The sequence below is a fragment of the Papio anubis genome, chromosome 9, assembly GCF_008728515.1.
Source record: "Papio anubis isolate 15944 chromosome 9, Panubis1.0, whole genome shotgun sequence".
Taxonomy (NCBI): Eukaryota; Metazoa; Chordata; class Mammalia; order Primates; family Cercopithecidae; genus Papio; species Papio anubis.
The window spans coordinates 116,444,259-116,459,376 of NC_044984.1; the positions used below are offsets into that span (position 1 = coordinate 116,444,259).

Below are 15,118 nucleotides of genomic sequence, written 5' to 3' on the forward strand. Positions count from 1 at the left end.
ATGGAGTAGACACGAGATGCAGAATTGCTATTGGCCATGACCACTATTAGGATTTTTCACTGTAAATCTAGACTCTTTTTTTTTCCTTCGAGACAGAGTCTCACTCTGTCACCCAGGCTGGAACGCAGTGGCATGATCTCGGCTGACTCCGACCTCCACCTCCTGGGTTCAAGCAATTCTCTTGCCTCAGCCTCCCAAGTAGCTGGGATTACAGGTGCCTACCACTATGCCCAGCTGATTTTGTATTTTTAGTAGAGATGGGTTTCACCATGTTGGCCAGGCTGGTCTCAAATTCCTGACCTCAAATGATCCACCCCCTCAGCCTCCCAAAGTGCTGGGATTACAGGCGTCAGCCACCACGCCCAGCAACTTCAAAATCTTTAAACCCTTTGATCGGCAGCTCCTGTTCCAGGAACTCACCCTGTGGAACCCCCTCCACATGCCCTAGCACAAAGGGGCTGCTTAGGGAAATCGGGTCTTGTCTGAGACAGACTAGGGTTCAGCCGTTTCGAAGAGCATGGTTGGGCCTTCCAGGTTCTGATAAACATTCCTGCAGTGTGCAGTGAGAAAAGCAAGCTGCAGATCCAGCAGGCGTAGCATGAGCCCATCTGGTTAAAAACAGTAGAAACCAAAGCCTGGTGATTTATATTAAGACCAAGGTTGTTGGCTGGGATCTCTGGGCCTCTTGAGCTCAGAGAAGAAAAGCTCAGCTTGAAACTTTGATCCATATCCTGAGAGTATGCAGTGCTCCCCCGGCAGTACCTGGAAATACCAGGTACTGGTATTTGGGGGACCATTCTCACATCGCCCCCACTACCCCCACTCTTGCTTCCAGGAGACCCAGACCTAAAATTGGGCCTCTTCCACCATTGTCACAGGCACACTGACACACATACTGTCCATGGAGCTAGGTGTGAGTGACATGGGGATATACTCCAGTAAAGCAGACAGCCTGACATTTCAAGCGACACATTTTTGGCAGGGTGCAGTGGCTCACATTTGTAAGCCCAGCACTTTGGGAGGCTGAGGCAGGTGGATCACTTGAGGCCAGGAGTTCAAGACCAGCATGCGCAACATAGCAAGACCCCTGTCTCTCCAAAAGAAGAAAAACAAAATTAACCAGGCGTGGGTGGTGCGCACCTATAGTCCCAGCTACTCTGGAGGCTGAGGCGGGAGGATCACTTGAGCCTGAGAGTTCAAGGCTGCAGTGAGCTCTGATCATACAACTGCACTCCAGCCTGGGTGACAGCAAGACCCTGTCTAAAACAAAACGAAACAAAACAAAACAAAACAAAACAGAAAAAAGGACAGAGAGGACAGCAAAGCAGCCTTCCTGACTCCCTGCGATCCCTGCTCCCAGGGTTCCCCAGAAGGGGCTCATGTCACCATCTCTGCAAGTCCATCACACGCCCTACTTGAGGCCTCTCTGCAACATTGATCTCTGAGAACCCACCATGGACCAGGGGCTATACCTAGTCCCTCCCTGCCACGGTGAGGCTGACAACGGGCCCAGGATAAGCAGATATAAGCAGGTCACGGAGTCCCACTAAGTGCCGTGAGAGAGAAACAGGGTGATGTGAAGAAGCAGAACAGGCTGGCCGGGCGCGGCGGCTCACGCCGGTAATCCCAGCACTTTGGGAGGCCGAGGCAGGTGGATTGCAAGGTCGGGAGATCGAGACCATCCTGGCTAACATGGTGAAACCCCGTCTCTACTAAAAATACAAAAAATCAGCCCAGCATGGTGGCGGGTGCCTGTAGTCCCAGCTACTCAGGAGGCTGAGGTGGGAGGATCACGAGCCCAGGAAGTTGAGGCTGTAGTGAACCATGATTGAGCCACTGCACTCCGGCCTGGACAATAGAGTGAGATCCTAAACAAAAACAAAGGCCGGGCGCGGCGGCTCACGCCAGTAATCCCAGCTCTTTGGGAGGCCAAGGCGGGTGGATTGTGAGGTCAGGAGATAGTGACCATCCTGGCTAACGTGGTGAAACCCCGTCTCTACTAAAAATACAAAAAATCAGCCTGGCGTGATGGGGGGCGCCTGTAGTCGCAGCTACTCAGGAGGCTGAGGCAGGAGAATGGCTTAAACCCAGGAGGCGGAGCTTGCAGTGAGCCGAGATCCGGCCGCTGCACTCCAGCCTGGGCGACAAAGCGAGACTCCATGTCAAAAAAAAAAGCAGCAGCAGCAGCAGAACAGGCCATGGGTAGAGGGTGTTGTGGCTGGCGTCAGCAGGGAGGGGCTGGCTGTGAGCCAGACATGAAGGGGGCCCAGGCTGGGACGGCGGGCTCTCCAGGCAGGGGCAGACCAAGGTGCACAGACCTTAAGACAGGAGCCAGCTTGAAGAACGAAAGAAAGGCCAGGGTGGCTGGGGAGGCCAGAACCTCATGGGTGAGGAAGAGAATAGCCTGATGAGGGACGAAGTGGGCACCAGGCTGGTCACTAGGGCCTTCTCAGTCCTGGTGAGGAACTGCGTTTGTTCAGAAGTCAGTAGGAAAGTTGCAGAATGCTTTGTATTTTGTGTGTGGTTTCTATCGGAGGAAGGTTGCTGGGGCCATGTTCTTGGCCACAAGGAAGGCACTCCATCAGCAAGGCCAGAGGTGAGGGGGAGGTGTGCAGGCGGAGATGGGGCTTCAGGGGGCTATCCCGGCCTAGGGCTTTCTCCCAGGCTGATGGGGAGCACCAGTTAGGACAGCTGCAGTCTGGAGTTTGGTCTCAGGTGACAGGTTAGGTTTGAGATGCCCAAGACAATTGTGTGATGGATGAGTGAGTGTTAAACCTTTTCTGGGGTCCTGGGTTTCTTGGGAATTCCGTGACAACTACAGACCCTTTCCCCCAGAATAACACACACACGTATGTATACCCAGCAAATGCTGAGAGTCCAGCTCAGACCAGGCACTGTGCCCAGCCCCGGAGGAGCAGGAGTCTACATGGCAAAGTCGGTCTGGGCCTCTGGGAGATGGCCTTAGAACTTGGAGAGATTGCCAGGCATCATGGCTCACACCTGTAATCCGACCAGTTTGGGAGGCTGAGGCAGGAGGATCACTCGAGCCTGGGATTTCGAGACCAGCCTGGGCAGCATAGCAAGACCTCATCTCTACAAAAAACTTTTTTAAAGAAATTAGCGGCCGGGCACGGTGGCTCAAGCCTGTAATCCCAGCACTTTGGGAGGCCGAGACGGGCGGATTACGAGGTCAGGAGATCGAGACCATCCTGGCTAACACAGTGAAACCCCGTCTCTACTAAAAAAATACAAAAAACTAGCCGGACGAGGTGGCGGGCGCCTGTAGTCCCAGCTACTCGGGAGGCTGAGGCAGGAGAATGGCGTAAACCCAGGAGGCGGAGCTTGCAGTGAGCCGAGATCTGGCCACTGCACTCCAGCCTGGGAGACAGAGCCAGACTCCGTCTCAAAAAAAAAAAAAAAAAAAAAGAAATTAGCTGGGCATGATGGCACATGCATGTAGTCCCAGCTACTCAGGAGGCTGAGGCAGGAGGATCCTTTGAGCCCAGGAAGTCGAGGCTGCAGTGAGCTATGATGACCACTACACCCCAGCCTGAGCAACAAAGCGAGACTCTATCTCTAAAAAAAATTGTAAAAAGAACTTGTAAAAGCTGGCGCAGTGGCTCATGCCTGTAATCCCAGCACTCAGGGAGGCTGAGGCGGGCGGATCACCTGAGGTCAGGAGTTTGAGACCAGCCTGGCCAACATGGTGAAACATGGAGACATGGTGAAACCCTGTCTCTACCAAAAATATAAAAAATTATCCAGGCGTGGTGGTGCACACCTGTAATTCCAGCACTCTGGGAGGCTGAGGCGGGCACATGACCTGAGGTCAGGAGTTTGAGACCAGTCTGGCCAACATGGTGAAACCCCGTCTCTACTAAAAATACAAAAATTAGCCTCGGGTGGTGGCGCGTGCCTGTAATCCCAGCTACTTGGGAGGCAGGAGAATCACTTGAACCCAGGAGGCGGAGGTTGCAGTGAGCCGAGATTGCGCCACTGCACTCCAGCCTGGCGACAGAGTGAGATTCAGTCTCAACAATAAAAAAAATAACTTGGAAAGGTGAACTTGAAACAATAATCACAAGTAATCACCCTAGCAATTAATCACAGATGGGAAGATTGATAATAGCAACTCCTGGTCCAGTCTGAATGAGTGGGGAGAGCCTAGGGTCCAAGGCAGCGGTGTAGGAAACCTCCTGAGTTACCGGCATGTGATAGGGCCAGGCAGGGGCCAGGGGACACCGTGCTCTATAGCTCCAGGAAGAGTTCGGGTGTGAGGGTCTCCATAGGTCCTCGAACTCTCTGGAGTCCATGCTTGGGCCTCGGGTCCGGAACCACAAAGCCGCTCTCCCTCGGTTCCTTCCCGGGCCGACCTTCGGCCTCCCGCCCAGCCTAACTTGCCCTCCTGGCCTATTAACCTGTGTTCCCCTTTACTTCTCTCCCCAAGGATTTGGAAGGAGTGCCACCCTCTAAAAAGATGAAACTGGAGGCCTCTCAACAAAACTCCGAAGAGATGTAGACGATGCTTTAAAGCCTCCGATCCATGTTCCATGGAAGGTACATCAGCAATTAATTCTAGAGCAACTTTGCCCCAGCGATTCCTCTTGGGTGCGAACAGAACTACTAACGTTTCAAGTTTACCAAGTGCAAATCCAAGAAGACCCAGAACGGCGTCACTTCTCAGACACTGAAGAACTCTGCTGTGAAGCAAAACACTCAAACCTTTAAGGGACTGTCCTTGGGGAGGCAGGTGGGGCTGACAGCTCAGGAGTGTCTGCACACTGTCTCGGAAGCCAGGATTCCATTTGTGTTGCTGCTGTATTTTTTTCCCCACTTCTCTATGTATCGATATAAGCTATTGGAGGGTGGTACCGATCAGGAACGCTTTTCGGCGGGGCTTTTCACTGTTCAACCGATTCCTTCTGCTTTCTTTTTTTGTGCCTTGTGCCCTTGAGGTGACCTCTGGCATGTATCCTGGTGGTTCTTGCATCCCCCTCTGCAAAGTGCCCTCTTGGTTTGGTTCGGGCGGCAGCTGCCACCCTACTCACCGCTCTCCTCCCTGCCCCAGGACTTCATCGGAGCAGGCAGGGTGGAGCGGAGGAGCTCCTTAGCCCACCTGGTTTGCAGGTGCAGGGGGACCTTAGGCATGCCCCAAGTACCAGGCACCAGGGCCCAAGGACACGCAGGTGTTGGGGCATAGTCCCCAAGGGCTCGGCTCCTTGGATCAGGCTGGGCACTCACTGTGCTGTCCCCTCCTTGGGGCGTTCAGGACTGGGCGTCTCCAAGCCCACCATGGCCCAGATGGACATGCAAAGCCCTTGGAATTTTCTGGCACTTCCTCTCTATTGCCCCCCGCACCACCACCACCACCACCCCCGTTACTGCTTTCTCCCAGACCTCCGAATACGAAATGGCTTCTCTGGCTGACTGCAAGGCTGTCTCCTTAAGGTACTGAGTGGGCCGGGGAGGCTGGGAGCCGGCGGCAGGATTAGCTGGTGCTGAACTTTCTCTCATAGGACGTCGCTTGGATTTCAAATCCACAGTCACCTGCTGCCCTTTGCCTCCCCCGACGCCCCAGCCGGTGCCCCAGAGAGGCAGGATCGCAGCGGTCAGAATCCATGTGCTTTCCTATTCACAGGCTGTTCTGACTCTCAGAGCCAACAGCTGGACCGTGTCTCATCCCCGGAACATGCCGTCTGTCCCCACCAGGGAGCGGGCCTTGATGGCTGGGCCTCGAAGGCCACAAACAAGACGTCGAGGAATTGGAAAGATTTGCACACCCTCCAGAAAGGAGAGACGCAATCTCCCCTCCCTCCCATCCCGCACCTGCGCTGGAACAGCTTCCTCTCACTGAACGGAGACGCCCCCTTGGACGAACTGCCTAATTGTTTGGTTCTGAGGCCTGGTTTGCTCTTAATTAATATATGAACTCCTCAGACCTTAAACCTTTTCCTAAGCTTTCTTTACTGCACTGGAGTTCTGACTCCCTTTGAGTTGTGTGTTACCGGGGGGGTGGGGGTTGCGGGTTTTGTTGTTTTTTGGGGCTAACTGGTGCATATTCAGGTACCACCTTTGACGTGTGGATCTTTCTCCTGACCATCACGGGAAGTGTCTGCTGGATTCCATTTTTTAAGAGTTTCTGAGGGTGAGGCTCTTATTTTTTTTCAAGGGATCCTGTCTATTTCCTGCACTTCAAGAAGAATCAAAATGTTCCTGAATTTCAAATACCTCATGCAAAATGTCTCCTGAAATAAGGGAAAAAAACAAACAAACAAAAAAACTTTGAAAATCTTAATGTTGAAGTTAGCAATGCTGAAAGGTTTCTGTCTTAAAAAAAAAGAATCCTTGTACTTATCAATTTTGCCCCTTAGGCAGTCAGTTTTGTTGAGAACTGTGTCCTGTATCCTGGCGCAGAACCTACCTGATGCGGTTCCTCTCCACGCATCTCAAGGCGGCGTTACCTCCAGATCCCGTAGAGTTAGAGTCACATTTTTCTTTGCAGCAAAACTCCATTTTGGTGAGAGATGAATTTGGATATTTATTTCCTTTTCTTTTTTGGGAAACGAGAGGCTACAACCAAGACAGCTGAAGGAGAATGAAACACACATCTACAGAAACAGAGAGGCGTAGGTGGCCCTGCCGTTGGCAGCAGCCTCTCTGGACAGGCAAGGGGAGTTGGCGCAGGTGAGGACTAAGACGACGTCCACCATACCGAGGCTGTCACTAGTATTTCTCTGAAGTGCCTGAAGGTAGGAATGGGCCGGCGATTGGGACCAGCTGGGCCCCACCACGGCCATGCCAGGCAAAGCGCCAGCAGCCCTGCACTCCACGCTGGCCAAGAAGGCCTTCCACGCAGAATGACGAGACTGCAAAAATCCGATGTGCTTCCTTCCCTGGCGCAGTCGCTCCTCTGAGCTGCTGCCCCCCACCCACCCTGCGCCCCTCGCCCTCCCCCCACCACAGAATCTAAGACCTTTCAGCTTCGAGCCAGGGGGCGGGGGATCCCGAGCAAAAGCCTTCCGTGGACATCAGGCCCCGTGGCCTCAAGGGCTCCCAGGGCAAACCTAATTTCCCCCAAAGCTTAAAGTCGGGGAAGCTGCGGCTACACATTCCACAAAGTGCTGGCACTTACACCTACAACCCGGAAGGCTGTGGACCGATTCCTCTAGGGTGGTGACCTCCCATTAGCAAACAGTGTCATGGTTTGGAATGTTCATTATCGCCGAGAACCTGGTTAGAGGCATAAAGACCTTTATTCACCGTTACCTAATTTTTTTCCCCTCTCAAGACTTTTTTTTTCTTTTTTTTTGGTGTGTTGTACAGCAGTATAATTTTTCACTTATTTATTCCATCAGTAGATATGGTTTGTACAATGTACAATGGTTTCATTTCAGAAAATAAAAATTTCAAATCACGAATACCTTGTGGTTTTGTCACATTTTAAGTAAAGTCAGATCGATGATGACGTTGTCCCTCTCTAGCTGCTCCAGCCTCTCCTGCATGGCTGTGTGGCCCTGATTCTACAAGACACACAAGTTCCTTGCACACAGGAGCTGTTGCCTTCCACAGTCATAAGAGCTGCCATTATTAAGCACCAACTGGATGCCAGGCAACCCACTAGTTGCTCCTTTCTGTGGGCAGGTATTGTCGGCCACCTTGTGCAGGTAAGAAAACAGCAGGACAGTCCCATGTAGGACTCTCATGCCCGGTCAGGCCCCCAGGTTGAAAGCCACACCCGAGGCCAGGTGTGGTGACTCACGCCTGTAATCCCAGCACTTTGGGAGGCCGAGAAAGGCGATCACCTGAGGTCAGGAGTTTGAGACCAGCCTGGGCAACATGGCGAAACCCCGTGTCTACTAAAAATACAAAAATTAGCCAGGTGTGGTGGCATGCACCTGTAATCCCAGCTAGTTGGGAGGCTGAGGCAGGAGAATGGCTTGAACCTGGGAGGCGGAGGTTGCAGTGAGCTGAGATCACGCCACTGCACTCCAGCCTGGGCGCAACAGAGTGAGACTCTGTCTCAAAAAAAAAAAAAAAAAGCCACACCTGATCTGTCTACCCCGAGGCCTGGGTTCCAGCAGGGACATGTTTTTGGCTTCCCTGTCTCTGAGGGGGCTCTGGATTGTGGCAGGGACTCAGGGGCGTTAGTGCATGGGTGGACTGCAACCTCGGCTTGACTTGTCTTAATGGCCTCTAGTGACTTACATGGTCGGGCTGGAACTGGACCTTTCCCAGGGCCATGACCCTTTCGGCCCAAACTGCTTCCCCCAAGCTGACTTCCCCACCTGTGTCCAGCCTCTCCTGGCCCTGGGCTAGCCCCTAAAGAGAGCTGGCAGGGGTGGGGGTATTGTGTCAGCGGGTCTAGGCCAAGCTGCACTGTGTGGATCGGCTACAGGCAGATGCTCTCTCCTGTTTGTTCTGTCTGACTCTCCTTCCTACCCGTTCCTTTTTAACATGTTCCAGTGTTTTTACCAGAATTGGCTGCTCAGCTAAATAAACTCCTGATATGGAAAGTTCAGCTTGACAAAACACAAATCATAGAGGCCTTGTTTGCTTAAGGGAAAAAAAAATGCCTGAGCTGGCACACGTTCCCGTGCTTCCTTTCTGCCCTCTCTGCGTGTCTGTTCCCAGCTCTCGCTCTCTGGATCGGCATCCCTCCCTCCTTTCTCTAAGGCTTCTGCCTTTTCCCCCTGCCTCCCTTGTCTCCACCCGCCTAGATCACTGTCTCTCAGTCATTCTGCGGAACTTCCTCTGTGTCTCTCACTGGAGCGCCCTAACTTCCTCTCCCACCTCCCTTCATCAAGGAGCAGTCTCATGCCCAGGAGCTACAAATGTAGCTTTGCAGGCATTGATTGAGCTGTGCTGGGCCCTAGGCAGCAATGACTCAAACTTGACACTTAACCCCCAGGCAGGTAAGTGAGCCCCAGTGCTTTCCGATGCCGACGACAGTTTGGAATTAGGGGATACAGACATTCTGATGGCAAGGGTCAGGGAATCTCCTAGGACACTGGAGGAATACCAGGCCTGGGGATAAGCAGCTTGTTTTTCGTTTTTGACACAAAGGAGTGGCTGGAGGTTTCTGAGCCAAGGCTCTGCTGGACTGGGGATGGTGTTGCCAATGAATAGCATGGATTGGAAAAGACCAGACTGGAGGTGGGAGCTGGGCAACTAGGGAACTGGAACAATAGGCCAAGCAGGGGGCCAGCAGTTGGCAACACGGCCTATGTGCCCCCAGGGAATGCGAAGGCGGTCAGTAGGCAGGGAAGTGGGGTGGGGAAGGGGTCAGCTGGGGGAGGTAGGCAGAGAAGGCTCAGGTCCAAGCTCCAGTCCATGCCATGGCAACAAGTGTCACAGAGGTCCCTGGTGGGGCCGAGGATGGATTGCAGACCCTAAAGGCCAAGTGCAGCTTCTCTCTCTCGCTCCTCTGGGTGAAGAAGGTATGTTTCCTCTAGAGCCTGAGATTAGACATCCATTGACCTTGTCTATCCAGTTCTGTTTCCCTCTTCTTCCCATAGGGGTCGCCCTCCTTCCCCGGTCCTTAAGTGGGGCGGGCACCTCTCCCAGGATGGTCATATGACCCAGTCCTAGCCAATCGCCATGGTCCCGCCTCCTGGTTACCACAATTGGCTCAGGGATGAGCACGTGGCCCATAGTGGCCCAATGAGAGTCATCCCTGAGTGGGAACTGGTGGGAAAAAATTCTGCTGGAGCATCTGGAGTTGCTCAAACGGAATGCCTGCAGCCATCTTTCCTTCCACGTGTGGAGGAATCAGCCTGAGAATGAAACCATCGCAGGAAAGGGCTGAAAGACAGTGAGTGTGTGCTTTCTAAGGGCAGCATTTGAGCCTAGGCCCCAGCCGGCCCTGAAGCCAGCACAATCCTCGGAACGTCTCAATTTTGTGAGCCAATAAATGCCCTTGATTGTTTAGGCAAGTTTTCACTGGGTCTTACCCCACGTGAGCCCCCACTCCTCCATATGGACCTGTTTTGGACCAACGAGGCATCCCCTTCTGTAGTCCTCAACACGGGGAGCTCCACCACTCCCTAGCCGTGTGACCTCAGGCAAGTATCTTAACCTTTCTGGGTCGCTGTTTCGTCATTTGTATAATAGGAGAATAATGGTGCCTACAGGGTTGTTGTGAGGATTAAGTGAATACGTGTAAAGCGCTCAAAGCAGACCCTGGCACATGGTGAATCTCAAATGATAGCTGCTATTTTATCGTTATTATCCTCACGCACCTCTATCTTCAGAAGACCAGTTCCGAGAGCAGGAGGCACAGGGAAGGGAAGAATGGCCCTCCCCTGGTTGCCTTGGGTTTGCCCTCAGTTACACTTTGCTCTCTGAAGACCCACCTCTTCCCCAAGTGATTGACACTGGAGTCATCCGCACAGCATGCCCCAGATGCGGCACAGCCTGAGTCAGGCTTTGTGGGATGCGCCCACCCGGGAACAGGAAGGAGAGATGTGCCTGACTGAGCAGAGGGCTAGAGGTCAGACAACACGTCCCTGCCCTGGGCACTGGCTGCTCAGTCATTAAAGCAGACCCAAATAGCTTCTGGCCGGGGGCTCAAAGGAACAGCCAATTAGAGACTCATTTTTCCAGTCTCTCTTTCACTGTTGTTCTCTTTCCACAGGTGGGGTTGGGGAGAGGCCTCGGGATGGCAAGGACCAGGATCTGCTGCCAAGCCTGTGGGTCCTGTCTCTGGGATGCCCCTGGGACACTGGTACCCATGGATGCACTGGGCGACTTGAGGTCAATGGCTTTCTCTCTCCAGACCTAGGCAGAAAAAGCAATCTGCTTTGCATCAGAGAACCTTAAGAGGCTCTTAATCCTGCTCTTTTCTCCCTCTGGGCTCCCTCTGTGATGAGCTCATCTGATCTCTTGGCAACCCCAAAGGGTGGTTTAGAGCAGGGAATCAGCCTCCCGATTTACAGAAAGGATAACTCAGACCAGGGAAGTGACTTGGACAGGGTCCTGCAGAGACTCAGTGAAGGAGGCTTCGGAACCCAGCCTATCTTCCAGCAGACCAGGAATCAGCAAATCTGGCTGACTACCTGTTTTTTTAATTTAATTTAATTTAATTAATTAATTAATTTATTTATTTATTTATTTATTTTTTGAGACGAAGTCTAGCTCTTGTCACCCAAGCTGAAGTGCAATGGCACGATCTCGGCTCACTGCAACCTCCACCTCCGGGGTTCAAGCAATTCTTCTGCCTCAGCCTCCCAAGTAGCTGGGATTACAGGTGCCTGCCACCACGCCCAGCTAATTTTTGTATCTTTAGTAGAGACGGGGTTTCACCATGTTGGCCAGGCTGATCTCGAACTCCTGACCTCAGGTGATCCGCCTGCCTTGGCCTCCCAAAGTGCTGGGATTACAGGCCTGAGCCACTGCACCCAGTCCACCTGATTTTTTAAAAATAAAGTTTTATTGGAACAAACCATGCTCGTTCATTTACATATTGTTCCTGGCTGCTTTCACCATACAACAACAGAGTTGAATACAGATGCTCTTCAATTTACAATGGGTTACTTCCCAGTAAGCCCATAAATTGGCCTGTGGTCCCAGCTAACTTGAAAGGCTGAGTGGGAGAATCACTTGAGCCTGGGAGGTCAAGGCTGCAGTGAACCCTGATGGCGCCACTGCACTCCAGCCTGGATGACAGAGTGAGGCCGTGAGTGAGGGTCCCACGTAGCTGGAACCACACAGGTGCATGCTGCCATGTGTGGCTATTTATTTTTATTTTTTATTTTTTGTAGAGGCTGGATTTTACCATGTTGCTCAGGCTGGTCTTGAACTCCTGGCTTCAAGTGATCCTCCTACCTTGGCCTCTGTATTTACAGGGATTACAGGCCTGAGCCACTGTGCCCAGTCCTGAATATTTAATCAACATGTAAGGGTATAGCTCAATGATTTTTCACCTACTGAACACACCTGCGTGACTTGCATCTGGATCAATAAACAATATCACTAATCCCGAGTAGTGGATTAGTCCCCTTCCTATCCCTGTGTAGTCACTACCCCTCTAAGTGTGGCCGATACCCTGACTTCTACCTGCACTGATTTATTTGGCTTATTTTTTAGCTTTACATACACGGAATGATGTAATATATGCTCTTGTGTGTCTAGCTTCTTTCACTCAACATGGTATTTGTGAGATTCAATACTACTGTGTGAGATTGTATGTCATTCATTCTCATTGCTGGAGAATATTCCATGGGATGAGTGTACTACAATGTGCTTATCCATTCTTTGGACATTTGAGATATTTCCAGCCAGAGTGGCAGAGAGAATTATGAATTCTGGAGGATGGCTTGAGGCCAGGATTTCAAGACCAGCCTGGGCAACATAGCCAAACCCCATCTCTACAAAAAATTTAAAAATTAGCCAAGCATGTGATACACACCTTTAGTACCAGCTACCCAGAAGGCTGAGGTGGGAGGACTGATTGAGCCCAGGAGTTGGAGAGTGCAGTAAGCCAAAATTGTGCCACTGCACTCCAGCCTGGGCAACAGAGCAAGACCTTATCTCAAACAAAACAAAACATACAAACAAAAAAATGGCTTGGCAAAATCTTTGTGACTTTGGGGTTAGGCAAAGCTTTTTGCTAAAGCCTGGGCAACATGGTGAAACTCTGTCCCTACCAAAATTACAGAAGTCAGCCAAGTGGCTGGGCATGGTACACCTGTAATCCCAGCACTTTGGGAGGCCAAGGTGTGGGTAGATCTGGAGGTCAGGGACTCGGTAGGACCAGCCTGGCCAACACACATGGTGAAACCCCGCCCCTCACTCAAAATACAAAAACAGCCAGGAAGTGCTGGTGGGCTTCGTGATCCCAGCTTACCGAGGCTGAGGCAGGAATTGCTTGAACTTGGGAGGTGGAGGCTGCGGCTAGCTGAGATTGCGCCACTGCACTCCAGCCTGGGCCAACAGAGCGAGAGACTCTGTCTCAAAAAAAAAAAATGTTAGGGCTGCAGATGGCAGGCAGGGAAAAGCGATCTATAATCCCAGCTACTCAGGAGGCCGAGGCAGGAGAATCACTTGGACCCGGGAGATGGAGGTTGCAGTGAGCCGAGATTGCGTCACTGCACTCCAGCCTGGGTGATGAAATGAGATTCTGCCTCAAAAAAAAAAAAAAAAAAAAAAAATTTCCAAACCCACATCCATCTATTTCTTCACCCTTCTGTGCCTCAGTTTTGTTATGTGTAAGATAATGGTAACTGTCCCTGACCTGCCCACCTCCCAGGGTTGTGTGGGAACCAGTTAAATCTGGACCTTTGAGGAAGGCTGTACAAACTGTTGAGGGCTGTTCAGTCATGAAACTCTTCTGCCTGCACCCCATACATACAATTAGGTGCTTGCTGCAGAGGCATCGGGGGTCTCTGGCCAGAGGCGACATCTGAAGCAATCGGGATCCTGTTTGGTTTTGCCACATCCGACCTGCCGCCCGGCTGGGGCAAGACAGCCACGCGCAGCGGATGCACCGGCCCTGAACTCTTTCTCGAGTAGTCCCCAGAGGTAGCTGCTGCCTTTCAGTTTCTGCACTTGTTTATTTTCAAAGGGACGTTGCCAGACCACGAGGCCACCCTGCCCTTTCATGGTTTGTTTTATGCAGATTTCAGGAAGAGAGAGAAGAGGTAAAGAGACCAGAAACAAAGTCTTCTGCAAGCAAAGAACTGCAACAGGCCCCAGCTGTTAGGTTTGAGGGGCATATGGGCCAGGCGACTGAACTGCACAGTTGGGGCCAGAGGTACGGTTGCTGACCCCTGAGCCCAGGAGCCTTGAGAATATGGACAGTGTTAATAATAACTGCAAACATCCAACAGATGATGCTAGAATAACTGGACATCTGTGTGCAAAAATAATGAACCTATACCTTGCACCTTATCACAAAATTCACTCAAAATAGATCACAGACCAAAATGTAAAACATAAAACTAAGACTCCTAGGGGAAAACAGGAGAAAATCTTTGTGACTTTGGGTTAGGCAAAGCTTTTTGCTAAAGACACTGATAAGAGATTGAAAAAACAAGCAGACAGATTGCCAGATGATCCTTGCAAAACATATATCTGATAAAAGACTTGTAGCCAGAACATAAAAAGAACTCTCTTTTTTTCTTCGTTGTTATTTATTTATTTATTTATTTTGAGATGGAGTCTCACTTTGTCGCATAAGCTAGAGTGCAGTGGGGCGATCTCAGCTGACTGCAACCTCTGCCTCCTGGGTTCAAGCAGTTCTCCTGTCTCAGCCTCCTGAGTAGCTGGGATTATAGGGCATGTGCCACCAGGCCCAGCTAATTTTTTTTTTTTTTTTGAGATGGAGTCTCCCTCTATCGCCAGGCTGGAGTGCAGTGGTACAGTCTGGGCTCACTACAACCTCCTACTCCCTGGTTCAAGCTATTCTCCTACCTCAGCCTCCTGAGAATGTGGGATTACAAGCACGCTCCACCACCCCCAGCTAATTTTTATATTTTTGGTAGAGATGAGGTTTCGCCATGTTGACCAGGCTGGTCTCGAACTCCTGACCTCAAGCAATCCACCCATCTCAGCCTCCCAAAGTGCTGGGATTATAGGTGTGAGTCACCACACCCAGCCTCTTTTTCCTTCTCTTTTCTTTTCTTTTTCTTTTTTGTTCTTTTTGTTTTTTGAGACGGAGTCTCACTCTGTTGTCCAGGCTGGAGTGCAGTGGCAGGATCTCAGCTCACTGCAAGCACACCTGGTTCACACACCATTCTTCCTGTTCTCAGCTCCTCTCCCTCGGTAGCTGGGTCACAGGTGCCCAACTCCACCTCGGCCTCGCTAGTGTTGTTTTTTTAGTAGAGATGGGGTTTCACCGTGTTAGCCAGGAGTGTCTCAATCTCCTGACCTCGTGATCCACCCGTCTCGGCCTCCCAAAGTCCTGGGATTACAGGCTTGAGCCACCGTGCCTGGCCCTCTTTTCTTTTCTTTTCTTTTTTTTTTTTTTTTTTTTTTTTTTTTTTGAGACAGGGCCTTGCTCTGTCACCCAGGCTGGAGTGCAGTGGTGTGATCACGGCTCACTGCAGCCTCGACCTCCCAGGCTCAGGTGATCCACCCACCTCAGTCCCCCAGGTAGCTGTGATCATGCCACTGAACTCCA

The 15,118-nt window shown here is 51.5% G+C and overlaps 1 protein-coding gene and 1 long non-coding RNA gene across 4 annotated transcripts in view; both read left to right on the forward strand.

Annotated features, from left to right (window-relative positions):
• The window catches only part of BCL7A (BAF chromatin remodeling complex subunit BCL7A), a 41,616-nt gene extending 34,198 nt beyond the window's left edge, over positions 1-7,418 (forward strand). For all 3 annotated transcript variants that reach the window (XM_031650846.1, XM_031650847.1, XM_009181876.4), the window contains exon 6: positions 4,448-7,418. In XM_031650846.1, the coding sequence (XP_031506706.1) occupies positions 4,448-4,519 (72 nt within the window). In that variant the 3' untranslated portion in view covers positions 4,520-7,418. The remainder of the gene's footprint in view (positions 1-4,447) is intronic.
• Positions 7,419-8,028: 610 nt separating this feature from the next.
• On the forward strand, positions 8,029-13,887 carry LOC100997612. Its single transcript, XR_002515898.1, has 3 exons — positions 8,029-10,752; positions 13,355-13,518; positions 13,616-13,887. It is a non-coding gene; the product is annotated as an uncharacterized LOC100997612 (long non-coding RNA).
• The last annotated feature ends 1,231 nt before the right edge of the window (positions 13,888-15,118 follow it).